The 25,045-nt window shown below is 47.5% G+C and overlaps 1 protein-coding gene across 4 annotated transcripts in view; it reads left to right on the forward strand.

The window, feature by feature from the left end:
• PRKD1 (protein kinase D1) overlaps positions 1 to 25,045 on the forward strand; it is a 1,050,331-nt gene that overhangs the window by 986,751 nt on the left and 38,535 nt on the right. For all 4 annotated transcript variants that reach the window (XM_069638504.1, XM_069638505.1, XM_069638506.1 and 1 more), the window contains one exon: positions 1,667 to 1,752. In XM_069638504.1, coding sequence (XP_069494605.1) covers positions 1,667 to 1,752 — 86 coding nt within the window. The remainder of the gene's footprint in view (positions 1 to 1,666; positions 1,753 to 25,045) is intronic.

Consider the following 25,045-nt stretch of genomic DNA (forward strand, 5'->3'; position numbering starts at 1 on the left):
GCTAGAATGTCACTATTTTATGGGGTGTCTACCTTTTATTGATGCCAGGCTTTAATGTTATTCTTTGCTGTGGGGACTTTGTCTTGTCAATTCCATTCTAGAATAGCACTCAGTGGTAGGGCATCTTTTTCAGGTGCCCAGCCAGGGCTTGTGAAATCTATTCAACCACTAGTATAGTCCAGTAGTTTTTAGGGTGGCCGAGCACCATTTTTCTTGTACTCAACCCTGTGGTCGAGTGTCCCTTCTGAAATGTTTACATGGACTAATTGCACTGTTCACGGCTGCCCTCTCGGCGGCCGCAGAACACCAGATTCACCCCAGTTACCTGGGAGTAAATCTCTGTTAGTCTACCACCCTAGTCTGTTGGGGAAGATGGTTGGGGGCCCTGGTCCAGCTCTGAGGTGGATGTGTACTGAGAACCAAAGAGTCTGTCTTCTAGGGGGCCGGCGTGCTTCTACTTTCTTTAAGAAGCGATCACAGAGGTGCAGTCCTCCGATCTGTAAGTGGTTAGCACACAACATGTATCCATGTGACCTAGAACTAGTGTGGTACAATAAACAACTTACATAACCCTAATCAGTATGTCAGAATACTCAACTTCAAACCCCTGAATGTCAACATTATGACTTGCTGACGTTTGGGGCTATGCTCACCAGGCGTGCACAAGAATAATTAGATTTTGTGAATGTGCCTTTTTTTGCATTGATAAAGTCATACCAATGATTCCCTAGAACTCTGATAGTTGCCTCGCATCAGAGTACTGCACATGCAGGGAATTGTGTAGTCTCTGTGGCCAATAAGATATTTTGTTTCATCTTGTCCAGAAGGGGGAGAATACTGGAAAGCCACATTAAAACTCCTGCCACTAATGTTTGTTCATGTGTTCACCGGGGCGTTTCAATACAAAACATATGATGCTATTAAGTTCATGGGTCAAGTGCATTTCTCTTAGGTCGAGTAGACACAATAAGTTACACGACCTGCAGGTCTAGTAGGAGTTTAAAGATTTGTCAGAGCCCGCTAGCTACTACACCACTTGGCGGCATGCCTACCTGTTGCCAAGGCCAAGCTGTAATGCCATTCTGTGGCTTGGTGTCCTTTCCTTGCCGTTGGCCAGCAAAGAATGACACTGTGTTAGGGTGTTCTTCTCTTGCTTGTGCTGGACACAAGGCGATCTTTGCTACAGTGGGCTTGTTTTGCAAGGATGTGCAGAATCCATGCATGTGGTAGGCTGCCTTCTTGTTGCCCGCGCGACGCTGCATGCCAATACACACAGGGCCACTTCCTCTTGCCAATGCCATGCATACTGCTGCACCTTAGTATTTTCAATGCTGGGCACAAATGCAATCCTCCGGCTGAGTGCCTTTCTCTTGTCAATTCTGGGCTACATTTGTACGCTGAATAGGGCATTATCCTCGCTGTGTCGCAATAGAATGCCTGCTCATAGTAGGGTGTCATCCTCCAGCCAGTGCCATGCTATGCCCCTCGTTGTAGTGCCTTATCTTGTCCCAAGGGTTAAGTTAAATGGGATAATATGTCGACGATCTGCTAACTGTATGCATTTATTTTTCCTTTCATCTTGTGTCATGAGATTTGTCGCAGTCTTTGTCATGTGCGGACCTATCTACACACTGCTAACGGCGTGTCTGTATTCTCTCTTTCTCAGCTATTGATCTCATCAACAATTTGCTGCAAGTGAAAATGAGGAAGCGATATAGTGTGGACAAGACTCTCAGCCACCCATGGTTGCAGGTGAGACCCTCTCCTGCTGCTGTAAGTCATACATGCTGGGCATGCGTAGAGCTCCTGCCCGCCACCTACCAGAAGGTAGTAGACTCACCTTTCGGGGCAGGATATATCCTCATCAACTAGTACAGGTTCTGGCAATACTCTGACTGTAGCTACAGGTACTATCCTAACATATACGTGTAGCAAATGTCCTCACCTATTAGCACAGGTAATGCCCTTGCCTATCAGTACTGTCTACACTTTTATCCAGAGGTGATGCCATCATCGCACAGCACCAGGATGCCTTTCATCCCAATGTACAAGCAGTACAGTCATTTGCCGGTAGAATTAATACCCTCCACTGTCAGTGCAGGGTGTATCTTTCTTAATCTACCTGCCTCTACTCTGCGCCCTTTACAACTTATCCAGAACAGGACTGCGAGACTTGTCCTTCGTCTCAAGCCCTGGGATCGTATCTCTCCAGCTCTGAAATCTCTCCATTGGCTCCCAGTGGATGCAAGGATTAAATTCAAAACCCTCTGCATTGTCCACAAGGCTTTCTGGGTCCAACATACCTTCAGCTATCCCTCTGCAAATACCTCCCATCTCGAGCACTGCGCTCTTCTACCTCTTACTCCCTCAGAGTCAGTTGTTTCTAAAAGAAACGAGTTGGGTGTAGATCTCTGTCTTCGGCTGGAGCCTCCCTCTGGAACAGCTTCCCTGCCACTCTAAAACTTGAGGAGAACCATCTCCGGTTCCGGAAACACCTCAAAACCTTCCTCTTTGCTTCTGCCTTCTCCTCTCCTCTCCCCTGTTGATTCTACTCTCCCTCTGCACCATGCACCTGGCCACCCTCTGTCCTCTGGCCCAGGTACCTACTCATCTTTCCACCCTCACGCACTGCCTCCGGGCCACCCCCTGCACTGGGGTCTGTATCTGTACCCTCCCATTTTCTTCCTGCACTTTCAGACCTACATGGCCTGCTGCCATAAACCCAGCACTTGCCACTTGCTGACTGCACTCCCATTGTTTGTTGCCTTTTTATTTATTATTTTATTATTATTTTTGTTTTTTCCTTCTCGCTCCGCACTCTCCTTTTGTTCCCCCTTCCATGCACTTCTCCCCCTTCCCCCTCTACCCTGCACTTGCACGTTCTCAATGTCACTGGACCTAGTAAGATCGCTGTTTTGTTCTCCCTGTTCCCCTTCCCATGCCTTGTCGCGCTCTGAAACACTTGTGTATGAGCGCGATAGAAATAAAATATCAATGTCAATATCAATATCCTCTATGGCCCATACTAATACCCTAATCTATAGGTAATGCTTTACAATACAGCCAACACCCTAATATGGCAGCACAAGTAATACCCTCCCAATTGCCTCATCTATCAGTATATGGGCCCTTGCCTATCTGGAACAGCAGCGTTGTCTGTCAGTACAGGCCTTGAACCAATATGGTCACCTGTCACTAAAGGGAACCATTTCTTTGCACAACACTTGCCATCTGAGCTCCACATGCTCAATCTGACTACTGTAATCTTGGGACGAGTGACAGACAGACTGCTGCGACAGAAGCTGGGGCTGGGCTACAGGACCCCTGGGGGCCGGAGAAAACTGCCTGCTCCAGGGTTGATTAAAAGGGGGCTGTGACGAGTTGTGATTGTAGAATATATTAATATGACATTGAAAATGTGTAACCTGAAGGAACGTCAGGGGAAGAGCCGTCCCCCTTGAGACGGTGGAGTATATTAATGTGACATTGAAACTGTGTAACCTGAAGGAAAGTCAGGGAAAGAGTCGCCCCGCTTGAGACTGTGGAGTATATTAATGTGACATTGAAACTGTGTAACCTGAAGGAAAGTCAGGGGAAGAGTCGTCCCGCTTGCGACTGTGGAGTATATTAATGCAACATTGAAACTGTGTAACCTGAAGAAAAGTCAGGGAAAGAGTCGCCCCGCTTGAGACTGTGGAGTATATTCATGTGACATTGAAGCTGTGTAACCTGAAGGAAAGTCAGGGGAAGAGTCGTCCCGTGCGAGACTGTGGAGTATATTAATGTGACATTGAAACTGTGTAACCTGAAGGAAAGTCAGGGGAAGAGTCATCCCGCTTGATACTGTGGAGTATATTAATGTGACCTTGAAACTGTGTAACCTGAAGGAAAGTCAGGGGAAGAGTCATCCTGCTTGAGACTGTGGAGTATATTAATGCAACATTGAAACTGTGTAACCTGAAGAAAAGTCAGGGGAAGAGTCGTCCCGTGCGAGACTGTGGAGTATATTAATGTGACATTGAAACTGTGTAACCTGAAGGAAAGTCAGGGGAAGAGTCGTCCCGCTTGCGACTGTGGAGTATATTAATGCAACATTGAAACTGTGTAACCTGAAGAAAAGTCAGGGAAAGAGTCGCCCCGCTTGAGACTGTGGAGTATATTAATGTGACATTGAAACTGTGTAACCTGAAGGAAAGTCAGGGGAAGAGTCGTCCCGTGCGAGACTGTGGAGTATATTAATGTGACCTTGAAACTGTGTAACCTGAAGGAAAGTCAGGGGAAGAGTCATCCTGCTTGAGACTGTGGAGTATATTAATGCAACAGTGAAACTGTGTAACCTGAAGAAAAGTCAGGGGAAGAGTCGTCCCGTGCGAGACTGTGGAGTATATTAATGTGACATTGAAACTGTGTAACCTGAAGGAAAGTCAGGGGAAGAGTCGTCCCACTTGATACTGTGGAGTATATTAATGTGACATTGAAACTGTGTAACCTGAAGGAAAGTCAGGGGAAGAGTCGTCCCGTGCGAGACTGTGGAGTATATTAATGTGACATTGAAACTGTGTAACCTGAAGGAAAGTCAGGGGAAGAGTCGTCCCGCTTGATACTGTGGAGTATATTAATGTGACCTTGAAACTGTGTAACCTGAAGGAAAGTCAGGGGAAGAGTCATCCTGCTTGAGACTGTGGAGTATATTAATGTGACATTGAAACTGTGTAACCTGAAGGAAAGTCAGGGGAAGAGTCGCCCCGCTTGAGACTGTGGAGTATATTAATATGACCTTGAAACTGTGTAACCTGAAGGAAAGCCAGGGGAAAAGTCACCCGCTTGAGACTGTGGAGTATATTAATGTGACCTTGAAACTGTGTAACCTGAAGGAAAGTCAGGGGAAGAGTCGCCCCGCTTGAGACTGTGGAGTATATTAATATGACCTTGAAACTGTGTAACCTGAAGGAAAGCCAGGGGAAAAGTCACCCGCTTGAGACTGTGGAGTATATTAATGTGACCTTGAAACTTTGTAACCTGAAGGAAAGTCAGGGGAAGAGTCGCCCCGCTTGAGACTGTGGAGTATATTAATATGACCTTGAAACTGTGTAACCTGAAGGAAAGCCAGGGGAAAAGTCACCCACTTGAGACTGTGGAGTATATTAATGTGACCTTGAAACTGTGTAACCTGAAGGAAAGTCAGGGGAAGAGTCGCCCCACTTGAGACTGTGGAGTATATTAATATGACCTTGAAACTGTGTAACCTGAAGGAAAGCCAGGGGAAGAGTCACCCGCTTGAGACTGTGGAGTATATTAATGTGACCTTGAAACTGTATAACCTGAAGGAAAGTTAGGGGAAGAGTCGCCCCGCTTGAGACTGTGGAGTATATTAATGTGACATTGAAAAGCCAGAGAAATCAAGGGGATGGGAAGGCTCACTTTTCTGTTGGAACCTTATTGGTTTCTTGTGCTGTTTAGAACTTTGTGTTTGGAACTTTGGAAAGAAGCGGCAGGTGTTCAGCTAAAAGATATCCCCACTGCACGTTATATTAAATGTAGTGTGTGCGGGTCAGTTTAGGATTTTGGACAAAGGACAGAGAACTCTTTGTTTTGGACATTCTGACACAGAAGTTCCTTAGTTTTGTGGAGGCAGGGAACCCCCCACCTAGAGTTAGGGATGGGTAGGACGTCCCCCAAACCCTCTTTTACTTTATTAATAAAAGTCTTTAACCAACACCAAAAATTCCACTGGGTCCGAATCTTACTCTTGATCCCTTTCAAGGCTCCTAGTGCTTCTCACCCGTACCCAACCTCATAACTCAGACCATCCACATTGCCTCAGACACTGCTAGGATAAGAAGCGTAGGACTCAGTCCACCCACATCCACCCTAACACTTTGGAAATCAGACACAGACTTCTTAGTTTGATCTTCCAATACTTCCCTGGACATGGTTAGGATACGAGACTCATATAAGGCATCAAAAACAGGAATCGCGATCCTTGAAACCGGACCATGAGCATCTACAGAACTTTGGGGACCAAGGATTCAAGCAGGTGTGGTTCATGGATAATCCAGGGTGCAATGTTCACTTTACAGAGTAGTGAGTAAAGCAGGACACACAGCAGGAGTCACGGGGAGATTCGGAAATAGGAGGCAGCAGTTCAGGAAAAGCAAGTGCCACACACCAAAGGAAACCATTGCGGATTCAGGGAGGGGTGTTATGACAGGGCCACCTAATTCCAAAATGTTGGCTCCCCCATATAAAGCCTTGGTGTGCTGAGCTGCAGGACTGGACCAACTAATGTGCACAGCATTAGGTTGTCTGGTATGAGCTGGACCCAATATTAACCTTCTAATCACAGGTTGAAACCCCCCTCAGAGGGCCCGAGTGTTACCAATAAGACACTCACGTCACAAACCCAGCATGGCCACAAATATAAAAGAGGGCAGGGTCAACATCAGAGTGAGGCTGTCTGGAGAAGCAACCAGAAAGAAGGAGGAAGTATTGAGAAGAGGACGGAATTTGGGGAGGATCAGGTGAGTAAGAGGCAGAATTGAAACCAGAGGTTGGAGGAGAGACATGGAGATGGGCAGGAATACATCTTCAGCGGTATGGAGAGGGTGGTGACAAAGGTGTGTCAAAAAGGAGGAGGAAGTGGACAGAGAAGTCTGAGGCAGAAAGCTAGCATTTCCCAAGCCAAGAGGGTCAGTGGCAAGAAGTGGTACTGAGAGGTGCATATCAAGACCAGTGAGCCCGTGCTTTGGTAACATCAGGGTACACGTGCTAGAGAACCTTAGAGCCATGGTGACCCAGCACTAGGACTTTGGTAGTACCAAAAAACTAAAGACACCGAAAGAAACAGTGAGGGAGAGGGAGTGAGAGGTGAGAACAAGAGACAGATCAGAAAGACACAGAGAGAGGTGGGGGCAGCTCGCTGGAATCCATACTCCATATTCAGGTAATGCTGGCAAGCCCACCTAGGAAGTAAAGAAGATTTGCTTGGGATAAGCAGAGAGAGAAATAGATAGAATCGCTGGGTGCGGTAGTCTGGATTCTGGAAGGAACCTGAGCAAGGATTGTACACTGGGCATCCAAGCCAGGAGAGCCCACTGAGGACCGAGCCTGGAGTGTACACTGGGAATACAAGCCATGAGATCTCACTGAAGACCCGAGCCAGGAGTATAGACTGGGAATCAAAGCCAGGAGAGCTCACTGAGGACCTGAGCCAGGAGTGTACACTGGGAATCCAAGCCAGGAGAGCTTGGTGTAGACCCTGCCAGGAGCGTACACTGGGAATCCAAGCCAGGAGAGCTCACTGAGGACGGAGCCAGGAGTGTACACTTGGAATACAAGCCGGGAGAGCTCACTGTGGACCCGAGCCAGGAGCGTACACTGGGAATTCAAACCAGGAGAGTTCTCTGAGGACCCCAGCCAGGAGTTTACACTGGCAACCCAAGCCAGGAGAGCTCACAGAGGACCCGAGCCAGGAGTGTACATTGGGAATCCAAGCCAGGAGAGCTCACTGAGGACCCGAGCCAGGAGCGTACACTGGGAATCCAAGCCAGGAGAACTCACTGAGGACCCGAGCCAGGAGTGTACACTAGGAATCCAAGCCAGGAGATCCTGCTGAGGATCCGAGCCAGGAGTGTACACTGGGAATCCAAGCCAGCATAGCACACTGAGGACCTGAGCCAGGAGCGTATACTGGGAATCCAAACCACAGACTTCACTGAGGACCCCAGCCAGGAGCGTATATTAGGAATCCACGCCAGGAGAGCTTACTGAGGACCCGAGCCAGGAGTGTATACTGGGAATGCAAGCCAGGAGAGCTCACTGTGGACCCAAGCCAGGAGTGTACACTGGGAATCCAAGCCAGGAGAGCTCACTGAGAACTTGATCGAGGAGTGTACACTAGGAATCCAAGCCAGGAGAGCCCACTTAGAAACCTGAGCAAGGAGTGTGCACTGGGAATCTAAGCCAGGAAAGCTCACTCAGAACCGAGCCTGGAGTGTTCACTGGGAATGCAAGCCAGGAGAGCTCACTGAGGACCAAGCCAGGAGTGTTCACTTAGAATCCAAGCCAGGAGAACTCACTGAGGACCCGAGCCAGGAGCTTACACTGGGCATCCAAACTGGGCTATTTCAATGAGGACCTGAGCCAGGAGTGTACACTGGTAATGCAAGCCAGGAGAGCTCACTAAGGACCCGAACCAGGAGTGTACACTGGGAATCCAGGCCAGGAGAGCTCATTGAGGACCCAAGCCAGGAGTGTACACTGGGAATCCAAGCCAGGAGAGCTCACTAAGGACCTGAGCCAGGACCGTACCTGGGAATCCAAACCAGGAGAGCTCACTGAGGACCCGAGGCAGTAGTGTACACTGGGAATCCAAGCAGGAGATCCTGCTGAGGACCCGAGCCAGGAGTGTACACTGGGAATCCAAGCCAGGAGAACTCACTTAGGACCTGAGCCAGGAGTGTACACTGGGAATCCAAGCTAGGAGACCTCACTGAGGACCCGAGCCAGGAGTGTACACTGGGAATCCAAACCAGGAGAGCTCACTGAGGTCACGAGTCAGTAGTGTACACTGGGAATCCAAGCGAGGGGAGCCCTCTGAGGACCTGAGCAAGGAGTATACACTGGGAATCCAAACCAGAAGAACTCACTGAGGACCCAAGCCAGGAGTGTACACTGGGAATCCAAGCCAGGAGAGCTTGCTGTGGACCTGAGCCAGGAGTGTACACTGGGAATCCAAGCCAGGAGATCCCACTGAGGACCAAATCCTGGAGTGTATGCTGGGAATCCAAGCTAGGAGAGCTCACTGAGAAACTCGAGCCAGGAGTGTACACTGGGAATCCAAGCCAGGAGAGCTTAGTGAGGACCCAAGGCAGGAGTGTACACTGGGAATCCAAGCCAGGAAAGCTCACTGAGGAGCTGAGCCAGGAGCGTACACTGGGAATCCAAGCCAGGAGAGCTCACTGAGGGCCCAAGCCAGGAGTGTACACTGGGAATCCAAGCCAGGGAGCCCACTGAGAAACCCAGCCAGGAGTGTACACTGGGAATACAAGCTAAGAGAGCCCACTGAGGACCCAAGCCAGGAGTGTACACTGGGAATCCAAGCCAGGAGAGCTCACTGAGGGCCCAAGTCAGGAGTGTATGCTGGGAATCCAAGCCAGGATAGCTTACTGAGAAACCTGAGCAAAGAGTGCACACTGGGAATCTAAGCCAGGAAAGCTCACTGAGAACCAAGCCTGGAGTGTTCACTGGGAATGCAAGCCAGGAGAGCTCACTGAGGACCAAGCCAGGAGTGTTCACTTGGAATCCAAGCCAGGAGAACTCACTGAGGACCTGGGCCAGGAGTATAAACTGGGCATCCAAACCTGGCTAGTTCACTGAGAACCTGAGCCAGGAGTGTACACTGGTAATGCAAGCCAGGAGAGCTCATTAAGGACCTGAACCAGGAGTGTACACTGGGACTCCAAGCCAGGAGAGCTCACTGAGTACCCGAGCCAGGAGTGTACACTGGGAATCCAAGCCAGGAGATCTCACTGAAGACCCAAGCCAGGAATATAGACTAGGAATCCAAGCCAGGAGAGCTCACTGAGGACCCAAGTCAGTAGTGTACACTGGGAATCCAAGCGAGGGGAGCCCTCTGAGGACCTGAGCATGGAGTGTACACTGGGAATCCAAGCCAGAGGAACTCACTGAGCACCCAAGCCAGGGTTGTACACTGGGAATCCAAGCCAGGAGATCTCACTGAAGACCCACGCCAGGAATATAGACTAGGAATCCAAGCCAGGAGAGCTCACTGAGGACACGAGCCAGGAGTGTACACTGGGAATCCAAGCCAGCAGAGCTTGCTGTGGACCCGAGCCAGGAGTGTACACTGGGAATCCAAGCCAGGAGATCCCACTAAGGACCAAAGCCTGGAGTATATGCCTGGAATCCAAGCCAGGAGAGCTCATTGAGAAACTCGAGCCACGAGTTTACAATGGGAATCCAAGCCAGGAGAGCTTACTGAGGACCCGAGCCAGGAGTGTACACTGGGAATCCAAGCCAGGAGAGCTCACTGAGGACCTGAGCCAGGAGCGTACACTGGGAATCCAAGCCAGGAGAGCGAGCCAGGAGCGTACACTGGGAATCCAAGCCAGGAGAGCTCACTGAGGACCCGAGCCAGGAGCGTACACTGGGAATCCAAGCAAGGAGAGCTCATTGAGAAACTCGAGCCAGGAGCGTACACTGGGAATGCAAGCCAGGAGAGCTCACAGAGGACTTCCAGGAGTGTACACTGGGGATACAAGGTAGGAGACCTCTCTTAGAAACCTGAGCCTGTGGGTTCCTGAGCACCCAGAACCGGCGACTGGCTCAGAAATGTAAACACTACCATTGGCTGGGTGGAGGGGGTGAGATCATAATGACCGCAGTCGGAAAGTCCAGCTTACCACACTGTGAAGAACATTTCTCTCTGCTGTTTTGTTCTCTTTAAACCTCACCTTCCTGTACGGAGATAGATAGATCATGGCTATGTTTTATGGACATCGCCGGTCCAACGCCTTTGCTTTGAACAGAGTAAAATTGGTGTTATCTTGGAACCAATTTGGGTCTCGAGGCTGCCGAGAGGTCGAGAGAATACGTATTGAGGGGAGACTTCTATTGAGTCCTGATCTGTGACAATTACCACTTTAACTAATTGCCCTTTTTTAATTAAAAGAGAGTGTTTTCCAAGGAATGTTTTCCTGTTGTCATGTGAAGACGTTTTGTGATAGAGCCAGGCCCCACTTTACTCGCTCACTAAAATCCTCTGGCCCCTCCACGTTGGTCTTTCTCCTGGTTCTGACTCCCACAATGAATCCCCCCACCCCAGGCTGGTAATGGCTTCCTCATCACTCATCTGTCCCCGAATTAAAGATCCATCCATCCATCCATCCATCCATCCATCCATCCATCCATCCATCCATCCATCCATCCATCCATCCATCCATCCATCCATCCATCCATCCATCCATCCATCCATCCATCCATCCATCCATCCATCCATCCATCCATCCATCCATCCATCCATCCATCCATCCATCCATCCATCCATCCATCCATCCATCCATCCATCCATCCATCCATCCATCCATCCATCCATCCATCCATCCATCCCCACATCGCGACACACCCACTCGGCTGTGTGCTGCGATCCCATTGCTTGAAGGCATTTTTCATATCACGTCATATCCTAGAAACTGATTATGGAGGACTGGTAGGCTTCTTGGGTCAGTAATGTCTGCACTGTAGTCTAGTGGAATAGGTAGAGTGTATCCACAGTCTTGCCACATGGACCCGGCTTCAATCACAAACTTTAGAGTCCATCATTTTACAGATTAGGCTTCATAATGCATTGAATTCCTTTGGAGTATTGTCACAGGCGGAAAAGCACAGAACACTCAAAACATGCATCTGAACTCATACCTGTTCTTGTCTCACAGGGGAGGGTCCGAGGAACGCCCAGAGGGCTGCGGGGAAGTGAAAAGGGCACGGCTCTATGATAGCAGAGTCGGGAAGGAGGATTCAATAAAAAGGGCCCACGGTACTAATGTAAAAGGTGCAAAGGGCAGCAGTCCCTTCCCCAATCCCCTACTCGGGATCTCAGGGTGCCTGCTCCCCGAGAGCATTCTATAGATCACTCGAGGCTTTGGAAGCAGTATCCGGTCATTGCATTGACAACCAAAGCATCGACAGCCAAACCATCTAAAATAAAGCATCTAAAAAGAAGCATCTAATGCATTTTCTTAGATGGTAAAGGGTTCAGTTTAATAAAAAATGGGTTTTAAAGGTTAAAAAAGGGAGGTTAGTGGGGGGGGCCATTAAAAAACATAAAATGAAAAAAATGCATTAGATGCTTTTTTTAGATGCTTTTTTTTAGATGGTATGGCATTAGATGCTTTGGCTGTCGATGGAATGACTATAAACCGTTGGAAGCACCCCAGCGCACTCCTTTCTTGGCTTGGACACCTGGCATTCACAGATGAGGTGCTCTTCTGGCATCTGTAGTGGTGGATCCATTGTCTAACCTGCCAACCCTGCCCCTCGCCCGGGGATCACCTGGCGGACGCTCTCCTAGCAGGGCAAGAGCTTGCCTCGCCTCTCTAAGCTCCTTCCATGTCTGCATTGCTTGGCTTGGCCAACGCTTGTTCTCTCCTGCGACTCTTGCTGCCAACACCCGCACCAATGCCTGAATCTGCCTGCTTTTATACTCTCATAAACGTTTCAAATGTCTCAGAAATGAGAGTGATTATTTATTTAATTTTATTCTTTAAGGTGCGGACCTAGCTCGAGAGTAGCAGAGCGCTGTACAGGGTGTGGGTACTCCGGCTGGCATCTTTGAACAGTAGCTTAGTACTTTGTGCCCTTTCGACTTTAGCTCTGGATCATGATATAGACTGGCGCTCCACAGGCCCACCACCACTCATGCGCTTCCCCCATTCCTGTCTCTAAACTCACGTGTGGTTATGACGTAAGGGCTACTGCTCTGCTGGAGTAGAGGGGTGATGAGTGTCTGAGTCACATGCTCAGCCCCGCATTACTACTAAACCAGCAGTCATCACACTCTTAAAGGTGAAACGGGCACGGCACGATGGGTGTACCATCTTCGCCTCTTTTGGTAGCGCAGGCTACGTTTTCAGGAGGGGTGTGAGCTGCTACAGTTGCAACACAAACAACAATACTACGCGGTTGCCAAAATTAAAGAATTTAAACGAAGGTTCGATAAAAATTGGGACTTTAATAAAACAATCAGTGCACACAACTAATTAAAAACACTAAAGGCCCACCCCTGTAAGAGAAACACAGAGAATGCAGAGTTTGTGAATAAAGGGCACTCTGGCTTGATAAGCAAGGTGTGCAGGCCAAAGATTTCTGCAGGAATGCCGATGATCAAGGATTTGTCTTTAGAAGGGGCCTTAAAAGTCACTATGTTCCTCTTCATATACTAGTCTCTTTGCCTTGGGTGCTCGACAACATAGATCCACATTCTGGGTGCTTTCCTCGAGGCCACCTGCTGGCAAAACGGTCCAGTCATGTTAATCCAGTGGCGAGTCGACTTCAAGTCAGCTTCGAGATGGGCTACTCTGTGGATTGAGACAGCGATCCAGATGGTTTAAGTCGATGTGTACCAACAGAGCGAGCTGACAGTGAAGTCGGGATGAAAAGATACATCTGGTGGGTCGAGCCTGTGTGCCTCATAAGTTTGACGGTCTCCCGCCGGGATTAATGGCGGGATACCGGCAAACAGACCTAACATTGGCAGCACCTGATATCCCGATATTACCGGGATATTCCATGTGCCGGCAACGGTGGTCATTCCCCATTCCATGGAGTGCTATGTGATTCCATGGGGGGAATTGCCGGTAATACTGGCTGTTTTTTGCCGGTAATGCCGGTGCTGGTAATACTATATAACAAACAATAGGGGTGCTCCTGTGTGCAAGTGTGAGTGGGGGCAAGAAATACTTCTTAAACAGAACCGACAAACGGGTACTCACACTGTAGACAGTCCTAAATTCTGTCAAACAATTTTTGAATTAGATCTCCATATCAATTTGAGGCTAGTGCTTGCAAAGGCTAGTCACTAAGGATAAACCAAAGAAGAAGTCTAGAGTATACTGACAATACATTTATTGTTGAAAGCACAGTTCTTAATGAATCAGAATTTTTATACTTTTGACAAAAATGAATAAAAGCAATTGGAAGAAATTGAAGAAAAACATAAGACATAACATTCATCATGAATACATAGAGTACAAAAGAACAACATATTCATCAAATCGCAAACGTGGATTGTTCAAGGGCATTTAATGAGAAGAGTAAAACAATCCTTGCAGGATACCAATTGTTCCTACAGCCCGGGGCCTTCCAGGGTGTATGAAAAATTACCCTGCTAGGTGTGGGGAAAGAATTCAATTAGCTAAATTCGCATGATAATCTGCCAACGTGTAGGAGGAAATCATAAACTCATTCCCAAAGGGAACAACACACATAGATATTACGTTTCGGCGTGCCAAACTGGCATCAATAGTAGAGGCCTTCCTCAGGGCAGGATTGGAGTGGTTTGATAAAATCAGCCTAAAGGGGGCAGAAATTAGAGGGGACATAGATTATACATACAAGCTTCTGTTGGGACAACTTCAAAGGAATATCAAAATTCAAGAGTAGCTGTCTTTTAGTATGCGGAACACTCACCCAGTGCAGATTGGAGAAGACGGGGTGGAGTTCGTGGGAGCTACTTTTCCAGTTTATTAAATAACGGTGCAACCTGGTATTGAGAAGAGAGTGAACCTGATAGACGGTTCTAGGCTCGCTGTGGGGGAGTCTGCCAACTGTATAAACAAAATTAAATTAAATTAAACAGGAACGGTGGACTGCAGGGCAGAGAGGCCATAAAAACTTACTGTAAGAAAATTACAGGTGGATAAAATCGTCTGCCTATACTTAGAATCAAGAAAAAATGTGACTGTTCAAAAAAATATTATGTATATAATAGTGAACATCAAAGTCAGTGTAAAGTGTACAAAGAGGAAAGAGACCCAAAGGAATGGCAATAGACCTGAGGAATACCTTATATAATTGTACTCCAGGTGGGGCTGGTCCATGGAATCAAATAGGAATGAAAATACCGCTGGTACGGTGAATGTTGGTCAAAAGAAGGCGCCACAATGGGTGCTATGGAAGGAAGCACACCAAACATAGCAGAAATGAGGCATGGGAAATGGCAGCATGTAAAAACATATAACGGCACTATCAGGATTAGGCACCAGAATAGAGATGAAACTGGCCCTGAACCTGAGGTGAAGGGACCCGTGTGGCATGTGTAATTGACAACTCACCAGTAGCTGTGAAAAGGGGCTCAGGGAGCAAGGCTCGCGCAGTCAGAGCCAGCGGGAAGAAATTGCCGCATCATGCTTCAGGGAGACGGATTGCCGTGAGACACTCTCGAGACAAGCAGCTGAGGCTGGTAAAAGCTGGCTTGCACGTCGCGGGAGGGTTGTCACGGCAACCACGTTCCGAGCCTAAAATAACCCTTACGGAGGGTGTGTCAAGCGTCCGGCGTCAGGTGCTCGGAGCAGAGAGGAGGCTCAAGCTGGAGAGCCAATGAGAGGGAGGGCAGGGCAGCGGCTCCGATAGTAAACAAAGTCCCTCTCGAAGAAAAACCGTACGGAGCTGGGACCCGGCTTGGAAGTGAAAGGTTACTGGCGGTTTGTTAGGCGGGGGTGTGTGGGTAGGAGAGGGGGGATTTTGGGGGGAGGGGGAATAACCCTTACAGGGGGGCGTCAAGCGTCCGGCGCTAGGCGCTCGGAGCAGAGAGAAGGCTCAAACTGGAGAGCCATATTGAGGCAGCCATCTCAGGTCGTGCAAGCTTCAAGGAGCTTGAGTTGGAGAAACTGGAGGAGGTACAGGCCCATAATCACAGGTGCTGGTAATACTAGCTGTTTTTCGCCGGTGGGGGCCCGATTTAACTCCAGCACTTGGCTAGAGGTAAATCAGTCAACCCCCACTGGCCAACCTGTAGTTTGGCGGTATAGAAGAAAAGTGTTGATAACGGAATTACTGCCACTTTATCTGCACCGCCAAACTTATACTGAGGCCACATATGTGAGTCGGTCGAGTCGATGGCTTCCAGCTGGTTGATTCAGCTTTTGAGTTGGGTTCAAGATGATGTTGCTTTTGGGTCGAGCCGGTACTTGGGATGTGGTGACTTGTTTGCTTCCACATTGGTGAGCCCGTGGTCGAACACAGGCAGCGATGTGTTCGCTGTGTCGAGTCGGCGTCGAGACAGCAAGACACAGCAGGTAAGTAGCTTGAAATCTTGAGAGGGCCAAAAGCAGTACAGTGGGGGCTTTAGCGGCTCGAAGTGAGTGGAGTGCCTTTCCGCCACTGCAAAGAGATGTCAAGGGAGTAAACAGAGTTCTAGTTGCTTTTTGGATTCTGCTTTGCTCAGAAGCCCATTACAGGCTCTTCAAGGTCAAGGTGAGTCCTTAGTTCTGCACTTCCACTCCAGGAGGTTTGTCTGACACCTGCAGGGGGCCTTCACTTCCAGTGAGCAGGATCCTGGCTCCACTGCACGGGCCGCCGAGAGGCCTTGGTCCACAGCATTGTCACCCCCAATGTACATCTGAGGTGTAAAGGCAAAGAGCTTTCCTCTTCCATGGATGCTTCTGTCTTCCCTATGGCAGAGGACTTCGGAATAGGCTGCATCCCCATCACAGTTCCAAGTGAATCCTTTGTGTCTTGAAGTCCAAAGATGAATCACCTAAGAGAAGAGAGTCCTTCCCATAAAAAAGACAAAATGTTACAGCGGGTTGGTCCAAAGCAAACCTAAAGCAAAGCAAACCTATTCGTCAGGGGCCCTATCCAGGCTTCTGTAATGAAGGTCCTTTGCCCACTGACATCATACACAATGTCCTTTGTCTACAGGAGATCAGGTGGGGCAGGAAGTTGTCGAGAGCCCCGGCAGAAACCAAAATGGTGGAACACCTCCCTCAGCCTATCCTCTTCTTTGGGCTTCCCCAACTTGAACCCTTTCCCATGTTTGCTGACTTTGAAATGTCTCCAGTGGTTAGCAGCCTGGTGTGAGCATCGCTTCATGTCAAGACTGCTTTTGAAGCACAGGTTCCCAGGGGACCACTTGGGGAGGGTTCCTGCCCCCTCGGAGGAAGATGTTGCCCTCCGCGGGGGGATTTTAGAAAGAGCTCCCTGGGCATAGGCCCACATGACTATTGTGGAGACATCCAGGCCAGACAGCTAATACTCATCAGCCAAGTCTCAACTGGAGCTCTGGTCACCAAGCTGACAATAATATTATATCCAGATAATGTGGCTGTATAATTGTGTGCTCCCTACAGGTACCATGTGATCAACATGCATGGCTTATACTTACAGTGAATTTTATAGTGTTCTCCCTCCTCCCCTTGATCCGTGCTTTGTGGTAAGTCAGGAAGGATGCAGACAACTGGACATGTTTCAGCTCTCAGTGTTTTATTAAAGTAAAAGAAAAAAGCCCTCACCTAGCCCTATTGCTATTGTGGAGATTCCGTACTCTGGGAGAATAACAAACGGTGTTTGTCAGGACAACGTTGAGTTTGGTACGACATCTGCAGGCCAAACCTATCTTCTATTTCTAATTGACCCTACCACTAACAAAGAAACACAGTCTTAGCCCAGAGGCGTTTTACTTACTCCCCGTTGCTTGGCCTGTGCTGGCTGTTGCATGACCCCCTCCCAACAATGGCTCTGGAATTAGTCTTCTTGACTTCCCAAGGTTTCTTGTGTAGTTCAAGTAAACAACATATGTTTTGGATTCGAACTCAAGTACAATGGGCACACTTCTTGCCCCTCCACCAAGTGTTAGTTCTGATCTTTCCAGACAGTTCTGGGAAGTCTCTTGAATGTGTGGCTCTTGCGGCTGCTCAACTGCCGTCTCTCACCCACCCCTCCAGGGCGTCTCGGATTTGTGCCAATAGTAAGTTCTCGTGGCCCCATGGGGACCTTCTGCCTCTACTCGAGGTTTTGAGATACTGTAGGTTTCAACCACCTAAGAGTGGCTGGGATTTTTTGCCCGGATTGGTCTCTGGGTTCTTAGCCAGGTATTCCACTCTTGCTTCACTTCCTTTCTCTGACCCTTCTATGGTATTTCTCTTAATCTGTCTTTTCTCTGAACACTTTGCAGGTTATGTCTTTCAAGTTTTTATGCTATTGATATAGGGGTTTGCTTTCCGGCTTATTGAAAGCCCTCAAGGGTTGTCTCTCCCATCTTCACCCCCTCTCGGAATTTTGCTCTCTTTATGCTTTCTAATAACTCCTTGCGGGTTATGGTGTCATGTTCAGCCCTTTTCGGTATTTCACTTGCTTTCTGGTTTCTACTAATGCTTTGCGGGCTGTGGTTCTCAAGTTCACCCTCTCTGGTATTTCTCTCAGTCTCTGTTGGTTTTTAGGCACATTGGCCTGCTTTGGCACCTGGTTTGCTTTCTCAGGCTCCCTGTCGGAGTCCCGTGGAGCTCAACCGCTCTCCTCCCGGGGGAGGCGGTCACTCCTTCCACAGTGGAACAGGGCCTCTTGCACCATCGGTTCTGTGTTGCTTCCTATGGCTTTTTGGTTTCGGCATGCCGGTCTTCCCTTTCGATGGTGATGGTTCAGTCTCGCTCCCCTCTTCTTCTCGAGACCTTCAAGCCTGGGTCTTCCAGCATTCCTGGGCTTGGCAATGTTCCACAGGCTCTCCACCACCACGCATACATCATAGTCCTACCCCCTGGATGCGTTGATTCCATGCTACAGTGCTAGCTACTGACTGGTGTGATCTCTCTTCGATTCTTCTGCCCTCAGCGGTCAACTGTTCCTCATCTCCTCTACAGCAGGTAAGGGTCTTGTCCCTTACATGTCTCTCCCTGAAATGAGAGACATCCTTCCATTGCTGCTGGGATTTTGGTGTGAGGAAGGGGTCAGCAGCAAAACCAACCATAATGAAAGGTCCCTTTTTTAACATTGTTATTGGTCCCCATGTATGCAATATCCCAGTGTGACATTGGTGGCAAGGGAGAGGTTACAGCACTGTTCACTGGGGAGTCTTTGTCTTTTAAGGGGGAGTCACTCCCAATGACATACCACCTGCCCAACCCCCTAGTGGGTTCTGCATAGCAGACTTACCTTCCTAGTCTAAAAGGGGGTAGATCCCGCTTGGGGAGAAGGGACAAATTCCCTGGATTCGACACAGCTTTTAGTGAGGGGTTGCACATGTTTCTGGTAATTATGGCAGGGGACCCGCCCTGTGACGAAAACCAAGGGAGACTTGGGTGGTCTTGGCCCTCCCAAACACCACAGTGGATTAGTGTGGGGAAATCCTGGTAACCTTGATCTCATCCTCCCCAGCCCCAAAGCAAGTGAGGCGGGTAAAGACAGCATAATATTAACCCTCCCCAACTGAGAACCAGAAGCTCTCTCTAGGCAGACCCAACGTCCTAGAGAGGAAAAACAAATGTTCCACTTTATTTATTTACTGTGCCTTTTAGTTTCTGCACACAAAACATTTCACACATTGCATTCATAAAAGAGTAAAACAAAGAAACAATGTCTACACAAATATTTGTTTTAGCTAAATATTCGTTGATCTCCGTTAAAACCCCATACACAATTAAGATCATACAAAGAGAAGACCTAAAATCATGCTATGAATTAGATCCCAAAACAGCAACAATTCATGAATCCACATTAAAATACCAACATTCATTAAAAGCACCTTCACAGAGCGCTAAGAACCTTCAGAAAGTTAGATTACACTAACAATTCCTCATACCATGTTCACAGAAAAGATGCCATCAATAAAGTACATTGCTGAAATTGCTAAGTGATCTTTTGGGCCAATTAGTAGATGCCAACATAGGTCTTCCCATGACAGAGAGCAGTGGAGCACCATAACATTTTCAAAATGGAGTCATCGTCGGGAGGCTAAGGCTAAACATTCGATCAGCAAATGTTTCAATGACTCTATAGATACACAACAAAATCTACACTTACGATCATTCTTTGGAATGTTTTGTCTGACACGTATCACATCCTGCATTGAAAACAAATTCAGTTTGATTTTGACCAATGTTGCTAATCTTTTTCCCCACAATATTTCTTTAAGAAAGATTGGGGATTACTAAAAGGTTTTATATCTTCGCTTAAGTGATCTGGAATTGTATAGGCCATTAACTGTTGTCTGGTGTTAATCCAATCGTATTCAAACAAACACGTTTTGACCTTTTGAGGAATGTGGATTAGATCTTCAGTAGTTAGGTATTGAGCAAAATACCTATTGTGCCATCAATCCACTCATTGAAGACCTTACATGAGGAATTTGCTCACAAAGTATTTAATTTTCCAAAGAGCATGTTAACCGGAGGGCATAGAATAGATCTTGAGAGTTGCACCCTATGCCAATTAACCCGTCTCTTAAGCGTAACTAGACCGAACAGATGGCCGACTGCAGGAAAAGGAGTACCACAAGTTAAAGAGAGGACCCTTTTCCATACCATAGCTTCTAATTTATTGCAATCCAACCTTTCATCTCTAATTTCTGCACCATGCGTGAGACTTGGAATAATTATCTGATTATACACTTTAATACGAGGAATGAGAGAATAGCGACCATATTTCTTATCTATTGCTCTTATTTGGGCGGCAGCTGAAACTGGGTCCACTTTCATAGAATTTCTGGAATTAGTCATTGTTGGTTTTGCTTGAAAATCGACCCATAGATAGCTGAAGGAATAAACAACTTCCACTTTTTGACTATCAATAGACCAACACAATGTGTCTCAGGTATGACAGGTTGATCAAGTACAGTGTCTACACAACTAGCCCCACTAGCCCACTCCTCAACTGAAGAATCTGTTGGAGACGCAGTAGAATTGTCTGTAGAACTTTTCTTCTTCTTTTCTCTCCAGGTGGTTTCGATCTTGTTCTTGGTTCTGAAGATAGAAGGACAGGCTTGCCTAGAGTCCACTTTGCCAAAGAGGCTGTGTGCCCGGCAGCGGGGACTCCAGGGAGCCCACCCCAAACCAGGGAAAAACCGGATGAAAAAACCCTCGTAGATCTTGATATGGATGGTATTTGATGTAGTCCGTAGAGAAATCCAGTAAGAGTGAAGGCAAGAGTAGTATTGCCTACAAGTACCAGAATGCACTGGTTGTTGTCGTAGTTAGCAATTGCCTGTTGTCCGGGTAGAGTTCCAGTTGGCGTGCGGATAACACGCGGATATAGTGGTACACATAGGAAGAACTGTGTGTTGAGAACACACCGTTCCAACGATAGACACTGCTCACAGAAAACAATGGAAGCTGGGGAACCGCCCAGCGCGGGAGAGAGTACAGCTGTAGCAGGAAGGGCGGAGATAGATGCAAACAGGTTACGGCGACAGACGCCGCACAAGCGGAGAGGAAAGCAGTCCAGAACGGAAGGAGGAAAGGAGTCGTTCGAGTGGGAAGCAACCCACTAGCAAACGACGAACAAAGTAGGCAGAAACCGGGAAGGGAACACAAGAGGGAGCGTAAGCAAACTTACTCGCGGGAACAAAGTAAGGAAGTTGCAACGCACAGGTGCTTCTCATCTGCTGGCATTTAAGGCGGCTAATACTGGAAGACTAGAACGCGCTGTGCGTTGCATGGAATAATTCAGTCCTTCTTCCATATCGACCATCTCCTCCATACTTTCCATGGGCGATATGTGACAGTATGACCCCTTCTCAGTAGACTTCCACCTGGTTTTCCCAGGTGCAGTTGATGGAATTTCTGAATGAGCCGAGGTGCTGATATATGTCTAATAGGTTCCCAAGAGCTCTCAGACACTGGGTACCCCTTCCATAGTACCAGATACTGTAAGATGCCATTCTTGTACCTGGAATCAAGGAGTCTGGAGACTTCGTATTCCTTTGGACTTTCTTTCTGCTGGAATCCGATTGTCTTTTTTATTTTTATTTTGTGTAGGTCCTCTGTGTATTCTTTCAGTAATGAGGTGTGAAACACCGGATGGATTCTTTGTAGTTTGGCTGGCAGAGCCAAACGAAAGGCTACCGGATTGATTTTAGCTGTGATCCGGAAGGGTCCAATGTAGTGGGGAGAGAACTTGCCTCGGTGTATCCACCTGGGTAGATATTTGGTTGACAACCATACTGGTACCAATTTCCCATTCAGGGTTGGGTTGTCTCTTGAGATCCGCCCACTTTTTGCTCTTATGAAGTGCCATCTCGAGGTTGGCTCTTGTCTTTCTGTGAAGATCTTGCAGAGTATTCATGAGCAGATCAACGGAGGGTACATTAGAAGAATTCTGACCAAACAGAGGTATGTGTCAGGGATGGAATCTATAGGTGCATGAGAAGGGACTCATGCCTGTAGAGAAATGTCTGGTGTTGTTGTATGAAAATTCTGCCATGGGCAGAAGCCGATACCAATCACTCTGTTCTTGATTACAAAAACACCTGATGTACTGTTCTAAAGTGGCATTGAGACGTTCGGTTTGTCCATTGCTTTCCGGATGAAACCCAGACGAAAGGGATCTTTTTATCCCTAGAGATTTGCATAGAACAGTCCAGAATATTGATGTGAATTGTGAGCCACGATCACATATGATGGTCTGGGTAGCCCGTGTAATCTGCCCACGTCTCTAAAAAACACCTCTGCAGTAATGCCTGCTGTGGGTAACCCTTTTAAGGGTGAGAAATGAGCCAATTTGCTGAATGAATCGACCGTGACCATGATGGCTGAGTACCCATTAGAAACGGGTAAGTCTACAATGAAATCAGTGGAGATGTGTTGCCATGGACCTTCTGGAGGGGTTTCCTGCTGTAGTAGACCCAGGGGTTTGCAATATGCGTACTTATTCTGTGCACATACAGGACATGAAACGACATAGTTCCTGACATCTTTTGCCATCGTGGGCCACCAGAATTGTCTAGAAACCAATTCTAAAGTGGCATTTTGTCCCTTGTGTCCTGCTAATGGAACATCATGACACCAGGCCATTGCTTGTTCTTGTAAGTACGTCATAGCCAGAAACAACGAACCTTCTTTGAATAACAGTTCTCCCCTTTGAGTCATACCCTTGTTTAGAGGGTCCTTTTCCTTGCTCTCGGCGGATTATACTTGTTGCAGAAAAGTGTTAAGGGTATTAATAAACCGCTTCCCTGCTAAAAGGATCTCTTGACCCTGATGACCTCCAAAGTCTCCTTGACTGTGTGAGAGAGCATCAGCAAGGGGGTTGTCTTTTCCAAGTAAGTATATCAGCACAAAGTCGAACTGAGAGAAAAAATAGGCCAACTGGCATGTCTGGAATTCCGACATTCCATCTTCTGGAGTACCTTCAGATTTTGGTGGTCAGTACGAACCTGAAAAGGATGAATGGTTCCTTGTAATAGATGTCTCCATTCTTCGCATGCTTGCCTAATAGCCAGGAGTTCTCTTTCCAAGACAGAGTAATTTCGTTCACTTGGGCTAAGTGTACGAGAGTAGTAGGCGATAGGGTGTTCCAATCCATCCTCCTTCCTTTGTAGTAGTGCTGCCCCAATTGCACCGCTTGAAGCATCGGTTTCCACAATGAAAGGTAAGGACTGGTCAGGTTGTCTCAATATGGGAGCAGTCACAAAAGCTATCTTAAATCTTTGGAAAGCTTGTTCTGTCGTTTGGTCCCAAATAAATTTAACACCCTTCTTTAAGAGATTAGTAATAGGCAAGATGATTTCTGAAAAGTTGGGTATAAATTTACGGTAAAAGTTGGCCAAACCTAAAAATCTCTGTATTTCCTTTACTGATGTGGGTACTGGCCATTGAGTTATTGCTTGTGTTTTGGAGGGATCCATTTGCACACTGTCTGCTGAGAGTATAAATCCTAAGTAAGGTACGGTTGTATCTTCAAAGACACACTTCTCGGGTTTTGCCAACAGACTGTTCATTCTCAACCTGTGTAGTACCTCCTGAACATGTTGGCGGTGTTCTTCCAGAGTGTTGGAAAAAATGAGAAAATCATCCAAATATACTACAACCGAAGAGTATAGGACATCCGCAATTATTTTGTCCATAAACCGTTGGAACTGGGAGGGTACGTTCACTAAACCAAAGGGCATGACTCTGTACTTGTAATGTCCAAGAGGTGTTCTAAAAGCCGTCTTCCACTCGTCTCCTTCACGGATCCTCAGAAGATGATACGCTCCCCTAAGATCTAATTTGGTGAAAATTCGAGCTCCTTGGGCAGCCTCTATAATGTCTTTCATCAATGGCATGGGATACCGGTCTTTTATGGTTAGATTGGTAAGTCCTCGGTAATCGATACATGGTCTTAATTCTGTCGTCCCTTTCTTTGAAATAAAAAAAAAGGGATGCCCCTGCCGATGAGGTGGATTCCTGGATTAGTCTGTTCTTTAGATTTGTGGCTAAGTATTCCTTGAGGGCCTCCTTTTCAGGTAGTGACAAAGGGAATATTCTTCCAAACAGTACTTCTGCGTCTGGAACCAGTTTGATCTTGCAATCCTCCTTTCGGTGAGTTGGAAGATTCTGTGGTTGAGTGTCTAAAAACACATCAGTATATTCTTGGTATTGGTCAGGAATCAAGCTGACACTGTTTATGGATCTGTGTACCATTGTTTGTACTTTCGGCTTTGCAGGTTCTGGAATCAAACAATGTTGACAGCAGTAATGGGATTGAAATTCAACCGAGTTCCGACACCAGTCTATGCTTGGGTTGTGTCTTCGAAGCCATGGTATGCCCAAGATAATAGGAAAATGTGCTGCTCTTATCAAATCAAAGGATAGATATTCATGATGATTGGACATCCTGACCTTTAATTCCTGTGTCTCTTGACTGATGGGTCCGGAGGTTAACGGGGTACCATCAACCCCTCCAACTGGGATAGGTCGTATCTTGGAGCGCCTTGGTATCCGATGCTCCAGGGCCCACTTATCGTCCACAAAGTTACCAGCTGCCCCACAATCCAACATGGCTAGACATTCAACAGGATTTCCAATGTTCCAGTCAATAAGAATCTTGATCACCATTAGACTGTTGCTGTCAATTACAGCGGGTTGAGCTAATGCACAGGGATTAATTGTACTTACCCCTTCCTTTTCCCTGTTCAAGGTCGGGGTCTTTCGTTTCCCTGTCTTCTGGGAGGTACCTCGGGATAGTCCCGTAACAAATGAGTATTGGAGCCACAGTACATGCACAGCCCAAGATCTTTGTGTCTCTTTCGTTTGCATGCAGTAAGCGGTTCTCTTGCTGTTCCTATCTGCATAGGTTCTTCAGTCGGTGTCTTTTCAGGTGTTTGGGGTAAGCTAGATAGGGCAGAAAAAGAATGGGGTCTCTTTTTCTCTGCTCTTCTTTCGGTCATACGATAGTCTATCTGTAAAACCAAGGCCACTAGTTCCTGGAAAGATGCAGGCCTGGCCACTCTTGCCAATTCGTCCTTTAAATCTTCATGTAGACCACAACGGAAAATGGCCTGTTGAGCCGTCTCCAGCCACCCGGCTTCAGTTGCTACTTTCTGAAAGTTGGTGAC

This window comes from Ambystoma mexicanum, chromosome 14 (assembly GCF_040938575.1).
Source record: "Ambystoma mexicanum isolate Mex_15411 chromosome 14, UKY_AmexF1_1, whole genome shotgun sequence".
Lineage (NCBI taxonomy): Eukaryota > Metazoa > Chordata > Amphibia > Caudata > Ambystomatidae > Ambystoma > Ambystoma mexicanum.